The 25,988-nt window shown below is 46.8% G+C and overlaps 2 protein-coding genes and 1 pseudogene across 2 annotated transcripts; all 3 read right to left on the bottom strand.

Moving 5' to 3' along the window:
* Positions 1-3,798: 3,798 nt before the first annotated feature.
* On the bottom strand, positions 3,799-6,014 carry LOC133068016 (mast cell protease 3-like; annotated as a pseudogene).
* A 7,993-nt stretch (positions 6,015-14,007) lies between these two features.
* LOC133068411 (mast cell protease 1A-like) lies at positions 14,008-16,012 on the bottom strand. The gene is made up of 5 exons (XM_061159647.1): positions 15,958-16,012; positions 15,598-15,745; positions 15,027-15,162; positions 14,581-14,838; positions 14,008-14,245 (listed from the first exon to the last, which is right to left on the bottom strand). The coding sequence occupies exons 1-5, from the start codon at positions 16,010-16,012 to the stop codon at positions 14,084-14,086; spliced, it is 759 nt and encodes a 252-aa protein (XP_061015630.1). The 3' UTR covers positions 14,008-14,083.
* Positions 16,013-23,431: 7,419 nt separating this feature from the next.
* Positions 23,432-25,545, bottom strand: LOC133068410 (mast cell protease 3-like). Its single transcript, XM_061159646.1, has 5 exons — positions 25,443-25,545; positions 25,101-25,248; positions 24,476-24,611; positions 24,028-24,285; positions 23,432-23,692 (listed from the first exon to the last, which is right to left on the bottom strand). Exons 1-5 carry the CDS (start codon positions 25,495-25,497, stop codon positions 23,531-23,533), a joined length of 759 nt encoding a protein of 252 aa, XP_061015629.1. The 5' UTR covers positions 25,498-25,545; the 3' UTR covers positions 23,432-23,530.
* Between the last annotated feature and the right edge of the window lie 443 nt (positions 25,546-25,988).

Here is a 25,988-nt window from a genome sequence, read left to right as displayed (position 1 = left end):
TCATTCAACACACAGTTACTGTATATATGTTTCTCCGCCTCCCACACCTGTTGCTTTCCTGATTATCAGTTTGGTGTGTGTCTGATTAATAAAGCTGTAACTGAAGTCTTTTAAAAACACACACACACACAATTGCTATAACAACATGTTGATTGATGAAAGAAGAAACACCATATGATAATTCAACTGAAGGGGGAAAAGTCATGTACTAAAATTCACCATTATTTTAAAAAATTCTTAGCAAAATAGGAACAATAAAGAGGTTCTTTATTCTGATAAAAGGTCTCTGCAAAAATACCATACCAATCATTATACTTAATGATGAAGTATTGAATGGTTTTCCATTGGAGAGAAAAACAATACAAGGTCACACAGATAGCCATAATCATCATTTCTCTTCAACATTATATGAGAGATTTTAGCCAGTACAGTTAAGCAGGAAATAGAAGGAAAGCTTCTATTTATAGATATAAGGACAGGAAAAGAGGAAATAAAACTGAATATTTGAGATATAGTATACATCAAGAATGCCCAAGAATTTCCAGACCCATTATTATGATTACTAAGAGAGTTTGACAAATTTTCTAGGCACAGAATCAATTTAAATATATACCCACTACAATATTGTAAAGTAATTAGCCTCCAACTAATAAAAATAAATGAAACTAAATAAATAAATAAATATTAGTTATATTCTATATACATGGTAATACTGTCAGAAAATGAAATTTGAAAAAAAATTTAAAGCATGAAAATTGTCAGATAAGTAAATATAAACCTAAAGAAAAGATATGGTAAAAATTATAATGTATCCTATATGAAAATCCTAATGCATCCCAGGATCTCAGTAAAAAAATTTTTGGCTCCATGAGTGAATGGCTTCCTATTAGCTTTTGGCTGAGATTGGTAGGGATAGTACTGGTGGGATTCAAGACCACAGGGATGGGGGAGGGCACTGCTAAAGACAGTTGGGCAGCTGAGGGCCTGAGAGGCAAGGGGAGCTGGGGCAGAAAATGGACTTCTTAGGGCCTGGAGAAGAGTCGAGGCAACTAGAGAGCTCTGGGTGATGTCATCTAGCCACTTCTGATCAATCACCCTGGACTTCTCTCCTAGCAGGAGTGAAGGGTGAGGGGCACTGAGAAGTCTTCTCTGGTTCTTAAGCTGGGTCCACCAAACACTCCCGACCTGTGGATGGTTTGTCTGAGTTGTCCTTTCCTGGCTGGACTGAGGGATTTTACTTAATCGTGTTTTGCAGCTTCACATCCTCCACCAAATGCACAACCCACTTTCCTGGTGGTGAGAAAGAGTCTGAGACCCATGAAAGCTCTTAGTGAAAATCTTTCTTCCAGCCTGCCATCCCTCCTTGCTAAGTGTCTATGTGGCATCAAACTTGTGGTCTTGGGATGGGAGCTGGTTCAGAAATTGGAGCTGAGCAGAGGGTCAGGACTGCAGGAGGTTCAGTGAGATGGGTTCTGCCCTCAGGAATGGGGACAGTCACTCACCTGTCCCAGCCCAGGAGGCAGAAGAAAGGCCATCAGGAGTAGAAGTGGTTGCATCTTCCAGAAGGTGTGCCCAGGTCACAGCTGCTGGGGTTTCTTCCTTCCAGACACAAAGCATAGAGGAAGGAAGGAGGGGAGGCTCAGTGACCCCCAGACCTCCCAGAGCTGTGCACCCCCAGCCAGGTGTGAGCACGCCACGTGTGCCCATGTTCTCTGCTGTGGGATAGGTGAGAACGGCAGTCACCACACTTGCTCTCCCACTGCTGAGTCACAGAGCAAGAGGAAGAACACGAAAGCAGAGGCCGGGGTGCAGTCAGCGTTACCAAGTCCAGGCTCCCTGCTGTACAGAAGGTCAGTAAACAGAGAGATGAGTTGTTTGGGCGAGGAATAGTGACTCTACTTGGAAAGCCAGCAGACCAAGAAGATGGTGGACTTGTATCCCAAGGAACCGTCTTGCCTGAGTTAGAATTCAGGCTTCTTTTACACTGTGATAAGAGGAGGGAGTAGCACCAAACACTTCTTGGTTCCCGTCAGCCTCCAGAGAGGATGTGTCGGCTTCTTCTGTCCTGCAGTCTTTCCTTGGGGGGCCTGATCAGGATGTGTCCTGTGTTGTAAACAAAGGCATTTTAGCTCAATGCTCATTATTTGGGAGGCAGGATTCCAGAGATGAGCCACCATGTATAACTAAAACTTGTTTCCAACAACCCATTAGTGACTAATCTAGTAGACTGCAAGGATTCTTCCATAATAGAGCAGTAGAGGGGATGGACTCCAGGAGCACCTCAGTGACTGAAGCAAGGATGTCTCCATTTCCCCACTGTTGGTTCTTTTATGATTCTGATGAGGTCATGAGTAATTACTCAATAGCAAGGCCCAGGGATCTGAGAGACACAGTTTCTGCCCTTGAGAAGCTGACAGTAGGCAGAGGTAGACTTAGCATCTGTGGGTAGAGCGAAAGATGGTGAGGACTAAGACAAGCGGGTCTGCTTGGTGCCACGTGAGAAGGCAGAGACTGGACTTGCCTTGTGAGCAGGTACCCTGGGCACACCCAAGTGCCCCAAACAGCAATCCCGTTTCCTATCCTGTTACCATTCCAGCCTCACATTTTTGGAGTGTTTAGAATCGCCTCTTTAAATGTAAATATTTCACAACATAGGGAGCTTTTCTTATCCCACAGTTCTGAATGGAGTCCTGGACTTGATACTCACTGGACCAAAATAAACCATCCCTGGGACCTTTGGCACTGAGCATCCCTCAGGCTGAGATGGGGGCTCTTCCACCCAAGTCAGAGTGCTTCTGAATGGGAAGAAGCTTCCTCTCCAAACATGCTGGTGACGGGTGAGCAGTGAAAGAGATACAGATACTGCTCAATCTAGTAATACCTCCCCACAAAGTATTCTCTGTCCAGTGTCCAGAAAACCATGCCTCACATAACCCTGGGCCAGGCCATCCTAAACATGTGCAGATGACCCCAACACTCTCACCAGTATGAGGACAGAGGAAAGAGGAATGGAAAGGACAGCATGAGGAGTTCTGTACAACCCAATCCCAAGTGAATTGAAGGAACAACATCTTATGAACAAATAGAAAAATAGCAAAACGAAACACATTTAAGCATTAATGATGATCTGAGAATGATGGAATTCTGCACTTCTTTTAACTTTCTTATTTATATGTTCTGTATTTAACTATGATGTCTGTTGCTTTTCCATCCAAAATATATTTGGCCACATTCAAAACTCACTCACCATGCAAGTGTTCAGCAAACCACTCCCCTTCAGCCTAGCCTTCCCTGAGCTGCATGTTTTAAAAGTTAGTAACTTTCCCAAATACATTTATAGATAAAAACTTCAGAGATTATTGATAAATAGAAGGAAAAATTGAGTCAATATCTTATAGGTTATAAGAAACCTTTGAAACATTAGGATACCCCTGAATCCAAAACTTTTTATTAAAATGACTTTCCTTTAGAGATAAATACATTTATATACATACCACATGGGAATAATGGAGGTGGGGAGAGGCTGGCTCAGCCCAAGATGGAAGAGCTCCCTCAAGGTCACTTGGGGCTGAAGGAGGATGTGCTGTCAAGACACCAGAGGCTGCATAGAGCCCTGGACCCAGGACCCCAAGACAGGGCTGTGACAGGCACTCAAGCTGGGCCTGGGAATACTGAAGCCCTCCTGAAACTTTCTCAGACTTCTCACCTCTGTCTCTTCTGATGCAGGGAGGGACTGCATTCAGTGAGTTTCACCTTTGTAAACCTTCCCCATTTCTGTTAGGATGGAGAGTGCCCCCCTCAACCCCAGAGCCTCAGGTGGCCCTCCTTCCTATTCTGGATTCTCTTCTGTTGTCCCCTGGGCACTGCGATGGGGGATACGAGAGTAAGTGTGGATGAGGAAGAGGGCATATGGATGAGACACGAGGATGGTTAACAAGAGGGTCGTGAGGAGGAGTCTCTCTTGTCTGATGGAGCTCACGGGCAGCCTGCATGGGGACTAGCTCTGGGGACATGTGACTGGAGGGAGCTGGCTGTCGGTACAGCAGTAGTTTTTATTTCAGAGTTGGAAGGTGGGGGTGGGGTGTGGTGTATGTGCTGGAGGAGGAAGATCAGGTGTGAATAGACGGTTGCCTGACAGAATACATGCCTAACAAATGTGTTTAGGTAAATAAAAGAGGAATCCGTGATTTCTGCTCAAGAGATGAAAGTTTATTAAATTTCAGGCAGCCCTCCTTCACCCACTTTCCCCAGTGCACGCATTCCAGGGAACATGGAGGGTCCATCCCAGGGGCACCTCAGGCTGATCCCTGCCATTTGTACTGTCTCATTGCTGTTTGGATCCAAGACAGAAAGCTGGAGATTCTGGTGTAGACATTTGGAGGCGTACCATACTCTTGTCCCCATATATGACTTTGGGGTAGTGTTCACCCCCAGGCACACAGGACAGAGACCAGATAGGAGGACAGGCTGTGGACACAGGGACAGGGTTTGTTCCCACTGCCACCCATCCTCCCAGCTCAGCTGACCCAAGGTTTTGCATGGACAACACTGGGGATCTCACCAAGAAAGTATTCTTCCTCTTGTTTGGATCTCCAGCATAGCAAGTGATACATTTCTCCTCCCTTTGGACTTTAAGATCTACCTCCTGTAGTTTGTCTGCACAAGGCATATCTATCCCGAGTTGCCCATAGCCAGCCACACTGCACATTGTACCTGGCTTCACCTTATGCCAGCTTCTGGGCAGATGATGGGGCTCACTGCATCTGTCAAGTCAGCGTCATCAGCTGAAGATTAAGAAAGGCATTCTCACCTACTGATGGCCACAGAGACTGCAGGACAGTCGTGGGGTTGCCTTCTTCTCAGTGCTCACACCATGGAAGGGGTCGCACAGGAGGAAGGGCAGGAATGAGGTCAGGGGGATGCAGAGCCCTGGGAGGAAGGTGTCCCAGAGCCAGTGCAGCCGTACATCCCACCGGAAGTAACATGATATCATTGGGCCAAGTCTTACCATTACAGTCTGGGTGGTGGATGGCTCCTGTCACAGGGATGACCTGCTGGATCCTCTCTGTTCCATGCTGTTGTGGGCCCCCAGGTGACATTGATTGAGCTGCACAGAGAGCAGAGAGGGAGCAGGTGTCACAGGAGATACAGGCCAGAGGCTGGGAGGAAAGATCACTGCTTGGGACAGGGTGGGACTGGATGGGAGAGAATTCTAGGTGATGGGCCTGTAGCTGAGCATCTCTGAGCAGTCTGTCTCTGGCAGCCCAGGCAGGGAGGACCTCCTGGAGTCCACGAGGGTGTTCAGTCATGCAGAAGCTTGACAGTCACAGAGGGAAATGTGAATTTCTCACACGTGTACTCTAGGGTCCAGGGCACAACCTTGGCATCCTTCCATTCCAGGTCTGATCAGTTGCTTCTCCTCATGTGCCACTGGCATGCACTTGGCCCTCTCTCCCCAAAGCTCACCTGGACTTTGAAGAGCTTCCTACGTCCCCTGCAAGGGGTCAACAGAGGGTGGGGGCTGGGCACTGCTCCTCATCTTCCCAAGCAGTGAGCTGCTGTCAGCACAAAGTCCTCACACACGAGGAAACCGCCACAGAAGAAAATGTCCTCTGAAACCTGGTATTCAACAAATGCCATGTAGGGATGGGAGTGTGGCTTGGCCTCATGGCCCCCGATGATTTTCCCTGAAAGAAAGATTCCAGACTGCCCGCTGTGCTCATGGAGGCGAAGGCTGAAGAGGGGAGATAGGACCAAGGTTGCTGGTCTTTGAGAAAATTCAACCTGAGTTCAGAAATTTCCTTAGATGGACCAGGGCCAGAGTGTGCATGAGTGTAGCATCTAAGCAGGTCTGTCCATGTGGGGTGTGTCTGGGCCTCTGAGGGTGGGACAATCACTCACCTGCCTCCCCAGTGGGGAACAGAAGAAGGGCTGCCAGGAGCAAGAACAGGACCATCTCTCCAGGAAGGCTGATCAGATTCTGAACAGCTGCTGCTTCCTTCAGATCTTTTAACCCTGAGTGTCTCCTCTGCTGTGGTGGCCGTTATCACAGGAGGCTTCTCAGAGTGTCACACCACTGTTTGATCAAGTGTTGGGGTCTCAGTGGAGTAAGAAGTTAACAAAAGCCTCTGATAAGTTCTTATCTGTGGGGTGGGAGGGATACTGCATCAGCAGATCTCTGGTCCCTGAGCCCCAGAAACCTGGGCCTCATGATGATAGATCAAAGAATGTCTTCATTTCTGTTGCTCTCTAGATCATCACAGCGATTGCATCTTGGACCTCTTTGTGTGAAAGACTGTGGGAAACACTGAAGATAAGCTCTATTGCTTCTGGTGGAGGAGAGCTTGCCATCATGATCAGATAAGAACAGTGAGATTAAGGGAGGGAGACACACAATGGAGGTCATATCTGCACCATGCAAATGTGGAAATAAAAAAATTGTTGTTTCTAAACATCTTGATCCCAAGCCTCTTGAAAAGTAACATCTTAGTTAAACAAACAAAGCCCATGGTCAATAGTGATTCGGCCTGGAGAGTCACAGTGAGCCAAGGGGTTTTCTCACACCACATGTGCTCGAAAACATGCACTGCGTGGCCTGGATATCAGATTATATGTGATGTGAGGCCTGTTCAAGGATCTACTATAAATCATAAGCAAAATCATAATGGAAATTAAAAGAAAAGAAATTCAAAATGGTAAGTAATGATGAAAATATAGTTAAATCTGTTGGCTATGTGTGAATAAAAATAAACTTGACCACTTAACACTGTTTATCTAACTCATTAAAAGGTAAAACATGAAAACTTTGAATATAGGAGAATTTCCTTATACATTTAACCTTGTAAAAGCAAATAAATACAAGATATAAAAAGGACTATCGAAATGATGGATAAGTTGATCTATATTAAAAATTTGTTGAGTATGTAAGAATCAAGATAATTCTGATTACTGGATCACTCACCTAGAGCCAGACATCCTAGAATGTGAAGTCAAGTGGGCCTTAGAAAGCATCACTACGAACAAAGCTAGTGGAGGTGATGGAATTCCAGGTGAGCTATTTCAAATCCTGAAAGATGATGCTGTGAAAGTGTTGCACTCAATATGCCAGCAAATTTGGAAAACTCAGCAGTGGCCACAGGACTGGAAAAGGTCAGTTTTCATTCCAATCCCAAAGAAAGGCAATGCCAAACAAAGCTCAAACTACCACACAATTGGACTCATCTCACACACTAGTAAAGTAATGTTCAAAATTCTCCAAGCCAGGCTTCAGCATTATGTGAACCGTGAACTTCCAGATGTTCAGGCTGGTTTTAGGAAAGGCAGAGGAACCAGAGATCAAATTGCTAACAATCACTGGATCATCAAAAAAGCAAGAGAGTTCCAGAAAAATATCTATTTCTGCTTTATTGACTATGCCAAAGTCTTTGACTGTGTGAATCACAATAAACTGTGGAAAATACATCAAGAGATGGGAATACCAGACAACCTGACCTGCCTCTTGAGAAACCTGTATGCAGGTCAGGAAGCAACAGTTTGAACTGGACATGGAACAACAGGCTGGTTCCAAATAGGAAAAGCAGTACGTCAAGGCTGTATATTGTCACTCTGCTTATTTAACTTATATGCAGAGTATATCATGAGAAACACTGGGCTGGAAGAAGCACAAGCTGGAATCAAGATTGCTGGGAGAAATATCAATAAACTCAGATATGCAGATGACACCACCCTTATGGCCGAAAGTGAAGAGGAACTAAAAAGCCTCTTGATGGAAGTGAAAGAGGAGAGTGAAAAAGTTGGCTTAAAGCTCAACATTCAGAAAACTAAGATCATGGCATCTGGTCCCATCACTTCATGGGAAATAGATGGGGAACAGTGGAAACAGTGTCAGACTTTATTTTTCTGGGCTCCAAAATCACTGCAGATGGTGATTGCAGCCATGAAATTAAAAGACACTTGCTTCTGGGGAGGAAAGTTATGACCAACCTAGACAGCATATTAAAAAGCAGAGGCATTACTTTGCCAAGAAAGGTTCGTCTAGTCAAGGCTATGGTTTTTCAAGTGGTCATGTGTGGATGTGAGAGCTGGACTGTGAAGAAAGCTGAGCACTGAAAAATTGATACTTTTGACCTGTGGTATTGGAGAAGACTCTTGAGAGTCCCTTGGACTGCAAGGAGATCCAACCAGTCCATCCTAAAGGAGACCAGTCCTGGGTGTTCATTGGAAGAACTGATGCTGAGGCTGAAACTCTAGTACTTTGGCCACCTGATGTGAAGAGTTGACTCACTGGAAAAGACCCTGATGCTGGGAGGGATTGCGGGCAGGAGGAGAAGGGGACGACAGAGGATGAGATGGCTGGATGGCATCACCAACTCGATGAACATGAGTTTGGGTGAACTCTGGGAGTTGGTGATGGACAGGGAGGCCTGGGGTGCTGTGATTCATGGGGTCGCACAGTCTGACAAGACTTAGCGAATGAACTGAACTGAACTGACCTGAAAGACACTATTGAGATAGTGAAAATTATAGCCACAGGGTGGGTGAACTAAGAAAGAGTTTTAACTGGGATATATATGTATGTATATTTACATACATAAATCTTATCTATGCTAACCTTTAGGTCACAGGGAAGTGAACAATTTTGAAAATCTACATGGAATTACAAATCCCTAGAAAATATAACTTAAAGAAACATACTCAGGAAGTTTGAATTTTCCTAAAAACATTACATGAATTGATTCCATTTTCAAAAATAGTCCCTCAAGGACAGCCTCAAGCTCACAAGAATTCCCTGGAAATTTTTGAAAACAATTTAAAGAATGATGTACAATTTCTGTTGGCAAGTAGATGCTACCCATTTCCCTTATGAGACTAGCAAAACCTAGAAGATGAACCCAGTGATGACAATATGGGAGGAGAACTTTATGGGTTAATGTTATTCTGGTATTGATGTAATCCAATCAGTCCATAAGCAAAAGTATTAGATCATTTCTAGTTTGGGTTTTTCTGAGGATGAGTTGCTTTCATTCAAAACACAATTGCTGTAACACAACATATTGACTCCTGAAAGAAGAAACACCATATGATAATTCAACTGAAGGGGGAAAATGCATCTACTAAAACTCACTATCCTTCATTTGAAAAATTTCTTTACAAAATAGGAGCAGAAATGAGGGTTTTCATTCTGATAAATGATCCCTGCAAAAATCCCACACCAATCAATATAATTAATGATGAAACGTTCGATGTTTTTTATTCGAGAGCCAAACAATATAAGGTCACCCAGATAGCCATAATCATCATTTCTCTTCAATAATATACTAGAGATTTTAGCCACTACAGTTAAGGAGGCAGTAGAAGTAAAAGGTATAAGAGAGGGAAAGAGGAAATAAAATTGTAAATATTCAAGACATAATATACAACAAGAATAGCCAGGACCCTGTAGATAAATTATTACAATTAGTAACTGTCAAATTTTCTGGGCAGAAAATCAGTTCAAACATTAATCATATCTCTATCTATATGATAATAGTTAGAAAATGAAATTTGAAAAAAACATTAATATATGGAAATGGTGAAATAACTATGTATGAATCATAAAGATATTGCACATTCCTGTTTGGAAGAGACAATATTTTTAAGGTATTCATTCTCCAAAAAGTGATCTACAGATTCATTGCACTCAGGAAGTATTTCACAGAACTTTATTGGTTCTAATTTGACATGGAAAACCAATAGCCTACATTGGGGAAGACAGGCTTAAAGAATGAGAATAAGATGGGAGCTCTTGCTTTAGGAAATGAAGTCATAGTTATGAAGATAGTGTGGTACTGATGGCGCCATAGAGACATCGATGACAAGATAGAGACCCCACACACATTGAGACATTCTACACAAATGTAGAACACTTGGTTTACGAGGGAGTTCTATGCAGAGAGTGGTGAGAAACTATTTTCTTCCTCCTAAATAAGTGGTGCTTAGGAAAACAAATGTCACTATGGTGTCTGTAAGGACACATCTTTCTCCATGGAAAAAAATCACTTGGGCCTGCGGCACCCTCTCCTGCTCCTTGACGCTGTGGCCCCAGGGTGCCGCTGACTGAGCTGCAGAGAGCAGAGCAGGGGTGTGAGGAGGGTGGGGTCACAGGAGATGCGGCCCAGGAGCTGGGACGGGCGGCGACATCAGGGCAGGGCTGCAGCTGAGGGGACACTGGGGTGACAGACAGCCCTGGGGGAGTGACACTGTGTCTTGTGCTTTTCAATGACATGAGTGCAGGGCTTCTGGGGGCTTTCTCAGGAATATTGTGAAATTAATGTGAGTTTGCACGAGGAACTTACAGAGGTGAGTTTGCTAAAATCCTCATGTCCTAGGGCATCACGCATGCAGGATCTCAGAAAATGTTCTTTGGCTGCACATGTGGCCTCCCGTTAGCTTTTGGCTGAGGTTGTTGGGGATAGTACTGTTGGGATTTCTGGTCACAGGGTGGGTGGAGGGCACTGCCGCAGACAGTGGTGTAGCTGAGGGACTGAGAGGTGGGGGAGGTGGGGCAGAAAGTGAGCTGCTCGGGGCCTGGGAAAGAGCCAAGACACCTGGAGAGCTCTGGGTGCTGTCATCTGGCACCATCGATCAATCTAACACTGCCTCCTATCCTGGAGAGGTGTGAAGGGTGGAACGCACTGATTCATAAGCCTGGTCCACTGGTAACTCCTGTTCTGTGGTTGGTTTGCTGAGTTGTCTTTTCCTGGCTGGTGTGAGGAATTTTACTTACTTGTGTTTTGTAGCTTCACATCCTCTACCAAATGCACAACTCATTTTTCTGCTGGTGAGAGAGAGGCTGAGACCCATGAAAGATCTTAGTGACAGTCTTCCTGCTTGCCTGCCACCTCCCCTTGCTGAGTGTCTGTGTGGCATCAAACTTGTGTTCTTCGTTGGGATGGGACCTGCTTCAGAAATTAGAGCTGTACAGAGGGGTCAGGACTGCGGGACATTTAGTGAGATGGGCTACACCCTTAGGAATGGGCGGTCACTCACTGGTCCCTGCCCAGGAGGCAGAAAAAAGACCATCAGGAGCAGGAGTAGCTGCATCTTCCCAAAGGTCTCTCCAGGTCACAGGTGCTGGAGTTTCTTCCTTCCAGACACAAAGGATAGAGGAAGGAAGGAGGGGAGGCTCAGTGCCCCCACAGACCTTGAGAGCTGTGCTCCCCCCTGGCCAGGTGTCAGCATGCCACAGATGAGCACCTTCTCTGCCCTGGATTAGGAGAGAATGACACCGTCACCACACTCGCACACAAAGACTGAACAGAAGGAATAAGAAAGTGACGCCTGTGGTGCAGCCAATGTTACCTAGTGCAAGCTTGTACTAGTTGCTAAGCAACAGGCCGATAAATCATGAGATGAGTTGCTGAAACAAGGAATAGCAACTTTATTCAGAAAGCTAGCAGACCAAGAAGATGGTGGACTCATGTTTCAAAGAACCACATAGCCTGAGTTAGAATTCAGGCTACTTTTATACTAGAAAGGAACCAAGTAAAGTCAAACATTTCCTGGTTCCAGTCAGCCTCAGGACGGTTGTGTTAATTTCTTCTGTCCTGCTTTCTTTCATCAGTGGGCTTGTTTCCTTTTAGCTAAACAAAGGTATTTTAGCTTAAAGTTCATTACTTGGGAGTCAGCGTTCCCAGAGATGTGCTATCATGTATAATTAGTGTTATAGGCAATATACCACTAGTGACTAACTAACAGAATACCAAAGTTCTTCCCTATCACACCAAGAGGAGCTGGAGCCCCAGGAGCCCCTCAGTAATTGAATCTCCATTTCTCCACTCTTGGTCCTTTTATGATACTGATAATATCATCAACAATTACTCAATAGGGGAGGTCCAGGGATATGAGAGATTCAGCTGCTGCCCCTGTGAAGCTGACAGGAGGCAGAGGAGGGCCTAGACTAGGTGGCCAGAGGACAAGTGGTGAGGACCACGATGAGGGATCTGCTTGTTGCCAAGGGTGAGGAAGCGGCTGAGCTTGGTTTGGGAGCAGACAGACCTGGGCTCACCAAGGGAACCAAACAGCGACCCCATTTCCTATCTTGCCAGGGTTCCAGTCTCACACTTTTGTTGTGTTTACAATTGGCTCTTCAAATGTAAATACTCTGTGACAGAAATTTTCTTATCCCACAATGTTGAACAAAAGTCTTGGACTTGATACTCATTGGACAAAAACCACCATCACCGGGTCCTTCAGCATTCAGTGACCTGACTGGCTTGGCTTGTGCTGAGGTATCCAGCATCCCTTGAGCTGAGTTGGGTGCTCTCCCTCCAAATCAGGGTTCCTGTGAGGGGGAGGAGGGCCTCTCTGTCCAGAAATGCTGGTTACTGGTGTGCGGTGATGAGATAAGTGATGGTGATCACCCTAATAATTATTCTCCGCTAATATTCTCAGTCCAGAGACAAGTGAACCATGTCTCTGGTGTCTCTGGGCCAGGTCATGCTGAACATGTGCAGATGATTCCAGCACTGTCACCAGTATGAGACAGAAGAAAGAGGAATGGAAAGGATGGAATGAGGAGTTCTAAACAAGCCAAGTCCCAGCGAGTTGTAGCAAGAGCATCTTATGAATAAACAGAGCAGAAGGAAATATGCTTAACCATTGATGATGATGATCTGAGGGTGGTGAAATTGTAGGCAATTTTAAATTTCTTACTTATATGTCCTGTATTTAGCTATCTTTTCCCTTGTAGCTCAGTTGGTAAGGAATCTGCCTGAAGTGCAAGAGACCAGGGTTCGATATCTGGGTTGGGAAGATACCCTGGAGAAGGAAATGGCAACCCATTCCAGTATCCTTGCCTGGAAAATCTCATGGACAGAGGAGCCTGGTGGGGTTGCACTCCATGGGGTCACACTCCACGGGGTTGCACTCCATGGGGTCGCAAAGAGTCGGTCACGACTGAGCAACTAACACTCACTTACTATATAATTATATGTGTTGTTTTTACATGCAAAATACATTTTGCCATGGTCGAAGTTCACTCACCATGCAAACATCCAGCAAATCACTTCGCTTTAGCCCAGTCTTCTCTAAGCTGCATGTTTTTAAAATGAGATTACTTTCCTGAATAGATTCTTACATGAAAATTGAAAGATTATTGAAAAATAGAAGAGAAAAAATTATTCAATAAGCTATTGGGTATGGGCCACCTTTGAAATGTTAGGATACCTTGAATCTAAAAATTTTTGTTACTATTACTTTCCTTTATAGAAACATACATACATGTGGGAATGATGGAAATGGGACAGGCTGGCTCAGCCCAAGGTGGAAGAGCTTCCTCAAGGTCATTTGGGGCTGAAGGAGGGTGAGCCCTCAGGACACCAGAGGCTGCACAGAGCCCTGGGCCCAGGACTCCAAGACAGCGCTGTGACAGACACGTGAGCTGAGCTTGGGAACACTGAAGCCCTCCTGAAACTTTCTCAGGCTTCTGACCTCTGTCTCCTCTGACGCGGGGAGGGAACACTCATGGGGTGAGCCACACCTTGGTAAATCTCCCCACTTCTGTTAGGGTAGACAAGTGCCCCCCTCAACCCCAGAGCTTCTCAGGTGATCCTCTTTCCAAGTCTGGATTCTCTTCTGTTGCCCCCTGGGCACTGGGATGTGGGGGAGGGAAGTAGGTGTTGACGAGGAGGAGGGCATATGGATGAGACACTAGGGTAGGAATCAAGAGGGACCTATAGTCCTGAGGAGGGGTCTTCCTTCTCTGATGGAGCTCACAGGCAGCCTGAGGGGGGTTGGCACTAGGGACATATGACTGGAGGGAGCTGGCTGTCGGTACAGCAGGTATTTTTATTCCAGAGATGGGAGGTGGGGGTGGGAGGAGCAGTGTATGTGCTGTGGCGGGGGAAGCCTCTGACAGATCAGAAATGTGAACACATGTTTCCCTGACAGAGAAGGTGGCTAACGAATACGTGAATAAAGGAGGAATCAGTGATTTCTGCTCAAGAGATGAATGTTTAATAAGTTCCAGGCAACCTTCCTCCACACACTTTGACCACACACTTTCAGTCCCAGGGAAGATGGAGGGGTCTATCCCAAGGACACCTCAGGCTGATCCCTGACGTTTGTACTGTCTCATTGTTGTCTGGATCCAGGGCAGAAAGCTGGAGATTCTGGTGTAGACATCTGGAGTTGTCCCATCATCTCTTCCATAGGACACAATGCCCTGGGCCACACCATCACACACGAGCGGGCCCCCAGAGTCACCCTGTGGGCAGAGAGAGCAAGGGCTGAGCTCACCTTCCTCAGGTCTAGTCTCCCTGCCACCCTGGGGTGGGTGGTCTTTGTTAGGGGTCCTGGCTGATATCAGGGTCTTGTTGTTCCTGAGGTTTCATCTTGGGTTTGACAACCCCGCTGGTCTTTCTGCAGGAAGTCACTGCCCATATATGACTGTGGGGCAGTGTTCACCCCCCAGGGACACAGGACAGAGACCAGATAGGAGGACAGGCTGCGGACACAGGGACGGGGTTCGTTCCCACAGCCCCCCACCTTCACAGCTCAGCTGGGCCCAGGGTTTTGCATGGACAACACTGGGGATCTCACCGAGAAAAAATTCTTCCTCTTGTTTGGATCTCCAGCACATATCTGTGTGATGGGGTTGTAGTTTCTGAAGCGAGCGATACATTTCTCCTCACTTTGGACTTCAAGGTCCACCTCCTGTAGTTTGTCTGCAGAGGGCATATCTACCTCCAGTTGCCCCCAGCCGGCCACACTGCACATCTTCCCTGGCTTCACCTTCTGCCAGCGCCTGGGCAGATTGATGGGGCTCGCTGCATCCGTCATGTCAGCCTTCCAAGCCAGCTGAAGGTAGAGGACAAGCATTCTCACCTACTGATGGCCCACAGAGGCTGCACGACAGTCATGGGGTTGCCTCCTCACAGCCCTGGGACCACGGAGGGTGGCACAGGAGGAGGGTCAGGAATGAGGTCATGGGGGATGCAGGGCCCTGGATGGAAGGGTCCCGGAGTCAGTGCAGCCACGGGTCCCACCTGCAGTAACATGATGTCGTTGGCCCAAGTCTTATCATTATACCATGGATGCAGCATGGCTCTCCTCACGGGGATGACCTGCTGGGTCCTCTCTTGCTCCCTGATGTTGTGGGCCCCCAGGGTAACATTGATTGAGCTGCACAGAGAGCAGAGAGGGAGCATATGTCACAGGAGAAATGGTCCAGAGGCCAGTAGGAAAGAGCACAGCTTAAGACAGGGCGGGACTGGAGGGGAGAAAATTCTAGGCGATGGGCTCTGGGGCTGAGCATCTTTGAGCAGTCTGCTTGCTGGCAGCTGAAACAGGATGGCAGTTCCTGGAGTCCACGGAGGGTGTTCAGTCTTATACAAGCTTGTCGGTCTCTAGGGAAACATGAATTTCTCACACGTGCACCCTGGGCTGCAAAGCACAACCTTGGCTTCCTTCCATTCCAGGTCTGATCAGTTGCTTCTCCTCATGTGCCACTGGCATGCACTCGGCCCTCTCCCCTAAAGCTCACCTGGCCTTTGAAAAGCTTCCTACGTTCCCTGCGAGGGGTCAACAGAAGGTGGGGGCCTGCACACTGCTCCTCACCTTCCCAAGCAGTGAGCTGCTGTCAGCACAAAGTCCTCACACACGAGGAAACCCCCACAGAAGAAAATGTCTTCTGAAACCTGGTATTCAACAAATGCCATGTAGGGATGGGAGTGTGGCTTGGCCTCATGGCCCCCGATGATTTTCCCTGAAAGAAAGATAACAGACTGCCCGCTGTGCTCATGGAGGCGAAGGCTGAAGAGGGGAGATCAGACCAAGGTTGCTGGTCTTTGAGAAAATTCAACCTGAGTTCAGAAATTTCCTGACATGGACCAGGGCCAGAGTGTGTATGAGTGTAGCATAAATAGGTCTCTCCATGTGGTGTGGGTCTGGGCCTCTGAGGGTGGGACCATCACTTACCTGCCTCCCCAGTGGGGAACAGAAGAAGGACCGCCAGGAGCAAGAACAGGACCATCTCTCCAGGAAGGCTGATCAGATCTGAACAGCTGCTGCTTCCTTCTGGTCTTTTAACCCTGAGTGTCTCCTCTGCTGTGGTGGCTGTTATCACAGGAGGCTTCCCAGAAAGTGTCACACCACTGTTTGATCAAGTGTTGGGGTCTCAGTGGAGTAAGAAGTTAACGAAAGCCTCTGATAAGTTCTTATCTGTGGGGTGGGAGGGATACTGCATCAGCAGATCTCTGGTCCCTGAGCCCCAGAAACCTGGGCCTCATGATGATAGATCAAAGAAAGTCTTCATTTCTGTGGTTCTCTTTAGATCATCACAGTGATTGTGTCTTGGGTCTCTTTGTGTGAGAGACTGTTGGAAACACTGAAGATAAGCTCTATTGCCTCTAGTGGAAGGCAAGATCAGACAAGATCAGACATCATGATCAGACAAGAACAGTGAGAGTAAGGGTGTGGGATGGCTAAAATGGTGTGAAAGTGATGCTTAACAGAGTTTATTCCAGTTACTAAATGACTAGTGATTTAAAATAACACCAACATTGCTTGACCCATGAATCTGCAATTTGCTCATGGTACAATGTGGGCAGCACCCCTCTGCTCCCATTGGTGTCAGGGAAGCCTGCAGCCCAGAAGCTGAATCACTTGAAGGCTCCCTCACACTTGCCCAGTGGTTGCTGCTGGCTGTCCTCTGGGCATATTGGTTTCTTGCCACGGGGGCCCCTCATGTCGTCTCACTTCATGGGATTCTTTGGCTCCATCCAAATACAGTGCCTGGCTCCCCCAGAGTGAGCATCTCCTAAAAAGTGAACCATCTAGAAGCTGTGTTCTTTTCATTACCTAGAGTTTGATGTCATATGACATCCATCCTACTATAACTACTGCTTGGGGCAATCAAGAGCAAGAACTTTCACCAGATTAAAAAGGAAGGGCCCTAGACCCCACCTCCCAGCAGGAGGTGAGATATTGCAGTCATGGAAGAAGAGCCTGTGGGATGGAGACACACAATGGAGGACATATCTGCACCATGCAAATGTGGAAAGGCATGGAATTGAAAAAATTGTTGTTTCTAAACATCTTGATCCCAAGCCTCTTGAAAAGTAACAACATCTTAGTTAAAAAGAGTTGATGGTCAGTAGATATTTGCCATCACTTCATGGCAAATAGATGGGGAAACAGTGGAAACAGTGGCTGACTTTATTTTTCTGGGCTCCAAAATCACTGCAGACGGTGAGTGCAGCCATGAAATTAAAAGACCCTTACTCCTTGGAAGGAAAGATATGACCAACCTAGAAAGCATATTAAAAAGTAGAGACATTACTTTGCCAACAAAGGTCGTCTAGTCAAGGCTATGCTTTTTCCAGTAATCATGTATGGATGTGACAGTTGGACTATAAAGAAAGCTGAGCACAGAAGAATTGATGTTTTTGAACTGTGGTGTTGGAGAAGACTCTTGAGAGTCCCTTGGACTGCAAGGAGATCCAACCAGTCCATCCTAATGGAGATCTGTCCTCGGTGTTCATTGGAAGGACTGACGTTGAAGCTGAAACTCCAATACTTTGGCCACCTGATGCAAAGAACTGACTCATTGGAAAAGGCCCTTATGCTGGGAAAGATTGAGGGCAGGAGGAGAAGGGGACGATGGAGGATGAGATGGTTAGATGGCATCACCGACTCAATGGACATGGGTTTGAGTGAACTCCAGGAGTTGGTGATGGACAGGGAGGCCTGGCGTGCTGCAGTTCATGGGGTCGTAAAGAGTCAGACATGACTGAGCGACTGAACTGAACTGAACTGATGTGATGGAGAATAATGATTCAGGCTGGAAAGTCACAGTGAGCCAAGGGGTCTCCTCACACCACATGTGCTCGTAACCATGCACTGTGAGGCCTGTTCAAGGGTCCACTGTAAATCATAAGCAAAATCAGAATGGAAATCAAAAGAAAAGAAATTCAAAATGGTAAGTAATGATGAAAATATAGTAAAATCTGTTGGCTATGTGTGAATAGAAACAAACTTGACCACTTAAATAATTCTCTAACTTCTCTAACTAATTGAAAGGTAAAACATGAAAACTTTGAATATAGGAGAATTTCTTTATACATTTAGCCTTGGAAAAGCAAATTAATACAAGATATAAAAAGGACTATCAATAATGATGGATAAATTGATCTACATTAAAAATGTGTTGGGTATGTAAGAATCAAGATAATTCTGATTACTAAAGACACTATTGAGATAGTGAAAATTGTAGACACAGGGTGGGTGAACGAAGGAAGAGTTTTATCTGGGAGATATATGTTTGTATATATACATTCCACAAATCTTTTCTATGCTAACCTCTAGGTCACAGGGAAGTGAACAATTTTGAAAATCTACATGGAATTACAAATCCCTAGAAAATATAACTTAAGGAACATACTCAGGAAGTTTGAATTTTCCTATAAACATTACATGAATTGATTCCGTTTGCAAAAATAATCCATCAAGGACAGCCACAGGCTCACAAGAATTCTCTGGAAATCTTTGAAAACAATTTAAAGAATGGTATACAATTTCTGCTGGCAAGTATATCCTACCCATGTCCCTTATGAGACTTCAAAACCTAGATGACAAACCCAGTGATGACAATATGGGAGGAGAACTTTACAGGTTAATGTTATTCCGGTGTTGATGCAATCCCATCAGTCCATAAGCAAAAGTATTAGATCATTTCTAATTTGGGTTTTTCTGAGGATGAGCAGCTTTCATTCAAAACACAACTGTCATAACACAACACATTGACTGATGAAAGAACAAACACCATTTGATAATTCAACTAAAGCGGGGGAAAGCATCTATAAAACTCACTATCCTTCATTTAAACAAATTCTTTACAAAATAGGAGAAGAAAAAAGGGTCTTCATTCTGATAAATGATCGCTACAAAAATCCCACACCAATCAATATACTTAAATGATGAAATGTCAGATGTTTTTTATTCGAGAGCAAAACAATACAAGGTCACCCAGATAGCCATAATCATCATTTCTCTTCAATAATATACTAGAGATTTTAGCCACTACAGTTAAGCAGGCAGTAGAAGTAAAAGGTATAAGATAGGGAAAGAGGAAATAAAACTGTGACAATTTAAGATATAATATACAAAAAGAATAGCCAGGAAATTGCAGATCAATTATTACAATTAGTAATTGTCAAATTTTCTGGGCACAAAATCTACTCAAACATTAATCATCTTTCTATCTATATAATAATAGAAAATGAAATTTAAAAAAAAAAACATTAAAATCATGGAAATGGTGAAATAACTAAGTATGAATCATAAAGATATTGTACGTTCCTGTTTGGAAGAACAATATTTTTAAGGTATTCATTCTCCAAAAAGTGATCTACAGATTCATTGCACTCAGGAAGTATTTCACAGAACTTTATTGGTTCTAAAGACGTGGAAAAAGAGTAGCCAACATTGGAGAAGACAGGTATAAAGAATGAGAATAAATTGGGAGCTCTTGCTTTAGCAAATGAAGTCATAGTAATGAAGATAGTGTGGTACTGATGGCGCCATAGAGACATCAATGACAAGACAGAGACCCTGCACACATTGAGACATTCTACACAAATATAGAGCACTTGGTTTATGAGGCAGTTTTATGGCAGAGAGTGGTGGGAAACTATTTTTTTCCTCCTAAATAAGTGGTGCTTAGGAAAGCAAATGTCACTATGGTGTCTGTAAGGACACATCTTTCTCCATGGAAAAAATCACTTGGCCCTGCGGCACCCTCTCCTGCTCCTTGACGCTGTGGCCCCAGGGTGCCGCTGACTGAGCTGCAGAGAGCAGAGCAGGGGTGTGAGGAGCGTGGGGTCACAGGAGATGCAGCCCAGGAGCCGGGACGGGCGGCGACCTCAGGGCAGGGCTGCAGCTGAGGGGACACTGGGGTGACAGACAGCCCTGGGGGCGTGACACTGTGTCTTGTGCTTTTCAATGACATGAGTGCAGGGCTTCTGGGGGCTTTCTCAGGAATATTGTGAAATTAATGTGAGTTTGCACGAGGAACTTATAGAGGTGAGTTTTCTAAAATCCTCATGTCCTCAGAAGATGTTCTTTGGCTGCGCTAGTGGCCTTTTGTTAGCTTTTGGCTGAGGTTGTTGGGGATGGTGCTGTTGGGATTTCAGGTCATAGGGAGGGATGGAGGGCTCTGCCACAGACAGTGGCGGACTAAGGGCCTGAGAGGTGGGGGAGGTGGGGCAGAAAGTGAGCTGCTCGGGGCCTGGGAAAGAGCCAAGACACCTGCAGAGCTCTGGGGGCTTGTCATCTAGCACCGTCGATCAATTGTACACCTGCCTCCTATCCTGGACAGGAGTGAGGGATGGAAGGCACTGGTGCATAAGCTGGGTCCACTGAAAACTCCCATACTGTGGTTGGTTTGTTTCAGTTGTTTTCCTGGCTGGTGTGAGGATTGTACTTACTTGTGTTTTGTAGCTTCACATCCTCTACCAAATGCACCCATTTTTCTGGTGGTGAGAAAGACGCTGAGACCCATGGAAGATCTTAGTGACAATCTTCCTGCTTGCCTGCCACCTCTCCTTGCTGAGTGTCTATCTGGCATCAAACTTGTGTTCTTCATTGCAATGGGACCTGGTTCAGAAACTGGAGGGGTGCAGAAGGGTCAGGACTGCGAGAGGCTTAGTGAGATGGGCTACACCCTTAGGAATGGGCAGTCACTCACCAGTCCCTGCCCAGGAAGCAGAAAGGCCATCAGTAGCAGGAAGGGCTGCATCTTCCCAAAGGTCTTTCTAGCTCACAGCTGCTGGGGTTTCTTCCTTCCAGACAAAAGCCCAGGGGAAGGAAGGAGGAGAGGCTCAGGGCCCCCACAGACCTCCCAGAGGTGTGCTCCCCCCAGCCGGGTGTCAGCATGCCACAGATGACCACCTTCTCTGCCCTGGATTAGGAGAGAATAACACCGTCACCCCACTCGCACACAAAGACTCAGCAGAAGGAATAAGAAAGTGACGCCTGTGGTGCAGCCAGTATTACCTAGTTCGAGCTTATACTACTTGCTAAGCAACAGGCCAATAAATCACAAGATGAGTTGCTAAAAGAAGGAATAGCAACTTTATTCAGAAAGCTAGCAGACCAAGAAGATGGTGGATTCATGTTTCAAAGAACCACCTAGACTGAGTTGGAATTTAGGCTACTTTTATAGTAGAAGGGAGCAGAGTAAAGTTAAACATTTCCTGATTCCAGTCAGCCTCAGGACAGTTGTGTTAATTTCTTCTGTCCTGCAGTCTTTCATCAGTGGGCTTGTTTCCTTTGAGCTAAACAAAGGTATTTTAGCTTAACGTTCGTTACCTGGGAGCCAGTGTTCCCAGAGGTGTGCTATCACGTATAATTAATGTTATAGGCAATACACCACTAGTGACTAACTAACAGAATACCAAAGTTCTTCCCTATCACACCAAGAGGAGCTGGAGCCCCAGGAGCCCCTCAGTAATTGAATCTCCATTTCTCCACTCTTGGTGCTTTTATGATTCTGATAATATCATCAACAATTACTCAATAGGGGAGGTCCAGGGATATGAGAGATTCAGCTGCTGCCCCTGTGAAGCCGACAGGAGGCAGAGGAGGGCCTAGACTAGGTGGCCAGAGGACAAGTGGTGAGGACCACGATGAGGGATCTGCTTGTTGCCAAGGGTGAGGAGGTGGCTGAGCTTGGTTTGGGAGCAGACAGACCTGGGCTCACCAAGGGAACCAAACAGCGACCCCATTTCCTATCTTGCCAGGGTTCCAGCCTCACATTTTTGTTGTGTTTACAATCAGCTCTTCAAATGTAAATATTTATGACAGAAATTTTCTTATCCCACAGTCTTGAACAAAAGTCTTGGACTTGATACTCATTGGACCAAAAGCAACCATCACCGGGTCCTTCAGCATTCAGTGACCTGACTGGCTTCTGTGCTGAGGTATCCAGCATCCCTTGAGCTGAGTTGGGGGCTGTCCCATCCAACTCAGGGTTCCTATGAGTGGGAGGCCTTCCTCTCCAAAAATCTGGTTAGTGGTGTGTGGCGATGAGATAAGTGATGCTGATCACCCTAATAATTCATCCCTACTAATATTCTCTGTCCAGAGTCCAGAGAATCACATCTCTGATGTCTCTGGGCCAGGCCATCCTGAACATGTGCAGATGATTCCAACACTGTCACCAGTATGAGAAAGGAGAAAGAGGAATGGAAAAGGTCACATGAGGAGTTCTAAACAAGCCAGTCCCCGTGAGTTCTGGCAAGAGCATCTTACGAATAAACAACAGAGCAGAAGGACACAGGCTTAACCATTGATGGTGATGATCTGCGGGTGGTGAAATGGTAGGCAATTTTCAATTTCTTACTTAGATGTCCTGTGTTTAGCTATCTTCATATGATTATCTGTGTTGTTTTTACATGCAAAATATATTTTGCCATGGTCTAAGTTCACTCACCATGCAAACTTCCAGCAAACCACTTCTCTTGAGCCCAGTCATCTCTAAGCTGCATGTTTTAAAAATGAAATTACTTTCCTGAATAGATTCTTACATGAAATTCAGAGATTATTGAAAAATAGAAGAGAAAAAATTATTCAATAAGCTATTGGATATGGGGCACCTTTGAAACATTAGGATACCTTGAATCGAAAAATTTTTAACAATGACTTTCCTTTAGAGATAAATATACACTCATGCAGGAATGATGGAGGTGGGAGAGGCTGGCTCAGCCCAAGGTGGAAGAGCTCCCTCAAGGTCATTTGGGGCTAAAGGAGGATGTGCCCTCAGGACACCAGAGGCTGCACAGAACCCTGGACCCAGGACTCTAAGACAGCGCTGTGACAGGCACTGAAGCAGGCCCTCGGCATCCTGAAGCCCTCCTGAAACTTTCTCAGGCTTCTGATCTCTGTCTCCTCTGATGCAGGGAGGGAACACTCATGGGGTGAGCCACATCTTTGTAAACCTCCCCCACTTCTGTTAGGGTGGACAAGTGCCCCCCTCAACCCCAGAGCTTCTCAGGTGGCCCTCTTTCCAAAGCTGGATTCTCTTCTGTTGCCCTCTGGGCACTGGGATGTGGGGGAGGGGAGTCGGTGTGGACGAGGAGGAGGGCGTAAGGATGAGACACGAGGGTCAGAATCAAGAGGGCCCTGTACTCGTGAGAGGGGTCTCCCTTCTCTGCTGGAGCTCACGGGCAGCCGGGAGGGGAGCTGGCCCTGGGGACACATGACTGAGGGAGCGGGCTGTCAGTACAGCAGGTGTTTTTATTCCAGAGATGGAAGGTGGGGCTGGGAGGCGCGGTGTATGGGCTGGGGTGGGGGCCAGCTGGTGACAGATCAGAAATGGGAAGAGATGGTTCTCTGATATAGTAGGTACCTAACGAATATGTGAATAAAGGAGGAGTCAGTGATTTCTGCTCAAGAGATGAAAGTTTATTAAGTTCCATACAGCCTTCCTCCACACACTTTGACCAATGCCTCCAATCCCCGGGAAGATGGACGGGTCCATCCCGGGGGCACCTCAGGCTGATCCCTGCTGTTTGTACTGTCTCATTGTTTTTTGGATCCAGGTCAGAAAGCTGGAGACTCTGGTATAGACATTTGGAGGCGTACCATACACGTCTCCATAGGACACAATGCCCTGGGCCACACCGTCACACACGAGCGGGCCCCCGGAGTCACCCTGCGGGCAGAGAGAGCAAGGGCTGAGCCCTGCTTCTTCAGGCCTAGTCTCCCTCCCACCCTGGGGTGGGTGGTCTCTGTTAGGGCTCCTGGCTGACTTCAGGGTCCTGTTGGTCCCGAGGTTTCATCCTAGCATTGACAATCCTGCTGCTCCACCTGCAGGAAGCCTCTACCCATTTGTGACTGTGAAGCAGTGCTCACCCCCCAGGGACACAGGACAGAGACCAGATAGGAGGACAGGCTGCGGACACAGGGACGGGGTTCATTCCCACAGCCCCCCGTCCTCACAGCTCAGCTGGGCCCAGGGTTTTACACGGATAACACTGGGGATCTCACCGAGAAAGAACTCTTCCTCTTGTTTGGATCTCCAGCACATATCTGCATGATGGGGATGTAGTCTTTGAAGCGAGCAATGCATTTCTCATCCTTTTGGACTTCAAGATCTACCTCCTGTAGTTTGTCTGCAGGGGGTATATCTACATCCAGTCGCCCCCAGCCGGCCACACTGCACATCATCCCTGGCTTCGGCTTCTCGAAGCTCCTGGGCAGACTGATGGGGCTCACTGCATCCGTCATGTCAGCCTTCCTAGTCAGCTGAAGGTAGAGGACAAGCATTCTCACCTACTGATGGCCCACAGAGACTGCAGGACAGTCATGGGGTTGCCTCCTCACAGCCCTGGGACCACAGAAGGGGTCATACAGGAGGAGGGTCAGCAATGAGGTCATGGGGGATGCAGGGCCCTGGATGGAAGGGTCCCGGAGTCAGTGCAGCCACATGTCCCACCTGCAGTAACATGATGTCGTTGACAAAAGTTTTATCATTATAATGTGGGTGCGGGAAGGCTCTCCTCACGGGGATGACCTGCTGGGTCCTCTCTTGCTCTCTGATGTTGTGGGCCCCCAGGGTGACATCAATTGAGCTGCACAGAGAGCAGAGGAGGGGGGGTGTCACAGGAGAAATGGTCCAGGAGCTCGGAGGAAAGAGCTCAGCTTGGGACAGAGCAAAACTTGGGGCGGGGCAGGGGGAGGGTGTGGCGAAATTCTAGGTGATGGGCCCTGGGGCTGAGCGTCTCTAAACTGTCTGCTCCCTGGCAGCCTGGGCAGGGTGGCACTTCCTGTAGTCCACGGAGGGTGTTCAGTCCTGCACAAGCTTGACTGTCTCGAAGGAAAACAGGAATTTCTCACATGTGCACTGTGGGCTCCAGGCCACAACCTTGGTTTCTTTATGTTCCAGGTTTGATTGTCCCTTCCCTCCATGCGCGACTGACATTGACCTGTCCCTCTCTCCCCAGTGCTCACCTGTCCTCTGAATAGCTTCCTCTGTTACCTGGGTGCACAGGTCTGCAGCTCCTAAGAGGGTTCCCTGGGAAGCTCAACAGCGGTATGGAGGCCCAGGCCCTGCTCCTCACCTTCCCAGGCAGTGAGCTGCTGTCAGCACGAAGTCCTCACGCACAAGGAAACCCCCACACATGTGAGGTTTCCCTGAAATCTTGAACCGAAGAAATGCCATGTAGGGACGGGAGTGTGGCTTGGCCTCATGGCCCCCGATGATCTTCCCTGAAAGAAAGATTCCAGCTTGCCCGCTGTGCTCATGGAGCCAAAGTTTGAAGAGGGGAGATGGGATCACGGTTTCCCTGAGTTCAGAAATTTTCTTAGATGGACCAGACCCAGGCTGTGCATGAGTGTATTTTCTAAGCAGGTCCATCCATGTGGGGTGGGACTGGGCCTCTGAGGGTGGGACCGTCACTCACCTGCCTCCCCAGTAGGGGACAGAAGAAGGGCCACCAGGAGCAAGAACAGGACCATCTCTCCAGGAAGACTGCCCAGCTCTGAGCAGCTGCTGCTTCCTTCTGGTCTTTTAACCCTGAGTTGTCCCCTCCCATACTCTGGTCTTATCATGTGAGCCTTCTCTGAAAGCCTCAAACCACTTTTTTGGAGTCAGAGTGGACCGTGAATTTGAATTTAATTAAAGTGTCTGCTGAGTTTTCATTCATTGGGTGGGGCAGGGGTCGGGGTGGGGGGGGGGGGGGCGGTGGTTCCATCAGCCAGTCCTTAAGCCCTCAGGTGCCTAAGCCCCAGAAACCTGGGCCTCATGATGAGAGATCAAAGAAAGTCTTTGTGTGGTTCATTTGAGATCACCAGGGTGATTGTGCATTGAGACCCCTTCTTCAGCAAGAATGTGAGAAATATTGGAGGTGAGAGTCCTTGCTTCATGCAAAAGAGAAAAACCATCATGATCAAACTATGAAGACAAGATCCATGGTGTGGAATAGACATAATGCTGTGAAAGTGATGCT

This window comes from Dama dama, chromosome 13 (genome assembly GCF_033118175.1).
Source record: "Dama dama isolate Ldn47 chromosome 13, ASM3311817v1, whole genome shotgun sequence".
NCBI lineage: Eukaryota > Metazoa > Chordata > Mammalia > Artiodactyla > Cervidae > Dama > Dama dama.
The sequence above is the reverse complement of the archived record's forward strand: the minus strand, read 5'-3'. Positions and strand labels throughout refer to the sequence as shown.

What these genes read in the sequence shown, in the direction of transcription:
- LOC133068411 (XM_061159647.1), bottom strand. Translation starts at nt 16,012, where the DNA reads ATGGTCCTGTTCTTGCTCCTGGCGGTCCTTCTTCTGTTCCCCACTGGG. An exon ending in GTTCCCCACTGGGGAGGCAG is followed by an intron (nt 15,746 to 15,957) that starts GTAAGTGATGGT and finishes TCTTTCTTTCAG; the next exon opens with GGAAAATCATCGGGGGCCAT. An exon ending in GCAGCTCACTGCTTGGGAAG is followed by an intron (nt 15,163 to 15,597) that starts GTGAGGAGCAGT and finishes CTCTCTGTGCAG; the next exon opens with CTCAATCAATGTTACCCTGG.
- LOC133068410 (XM_061159646.1), bottom strand. Translation starts at nt 25,497, where the DNA reads ATGGTCCTGTTCTTGCTCCTGGTGGCCCTTCTTCTGTCCCCTACTGGG. An exon ending in GCAGCTCACTGCCTGGGAAG is followed by an intron (nt 24,612 to 25,100) that starts GTGAGGAGCAGG and finishes CTCTCTGTGCAG; the next exon opens with CTCAATTGATGTCACCCTGG. An exon ending in ACGACATCATGTTACTGCAG is followed by an intron (nt 24,286 to 24,475) that starts GTGGGACATGTG and finishes CTCTACCTTCAG; the next exon opens with CTGACTAGGAAGGCTGACAT.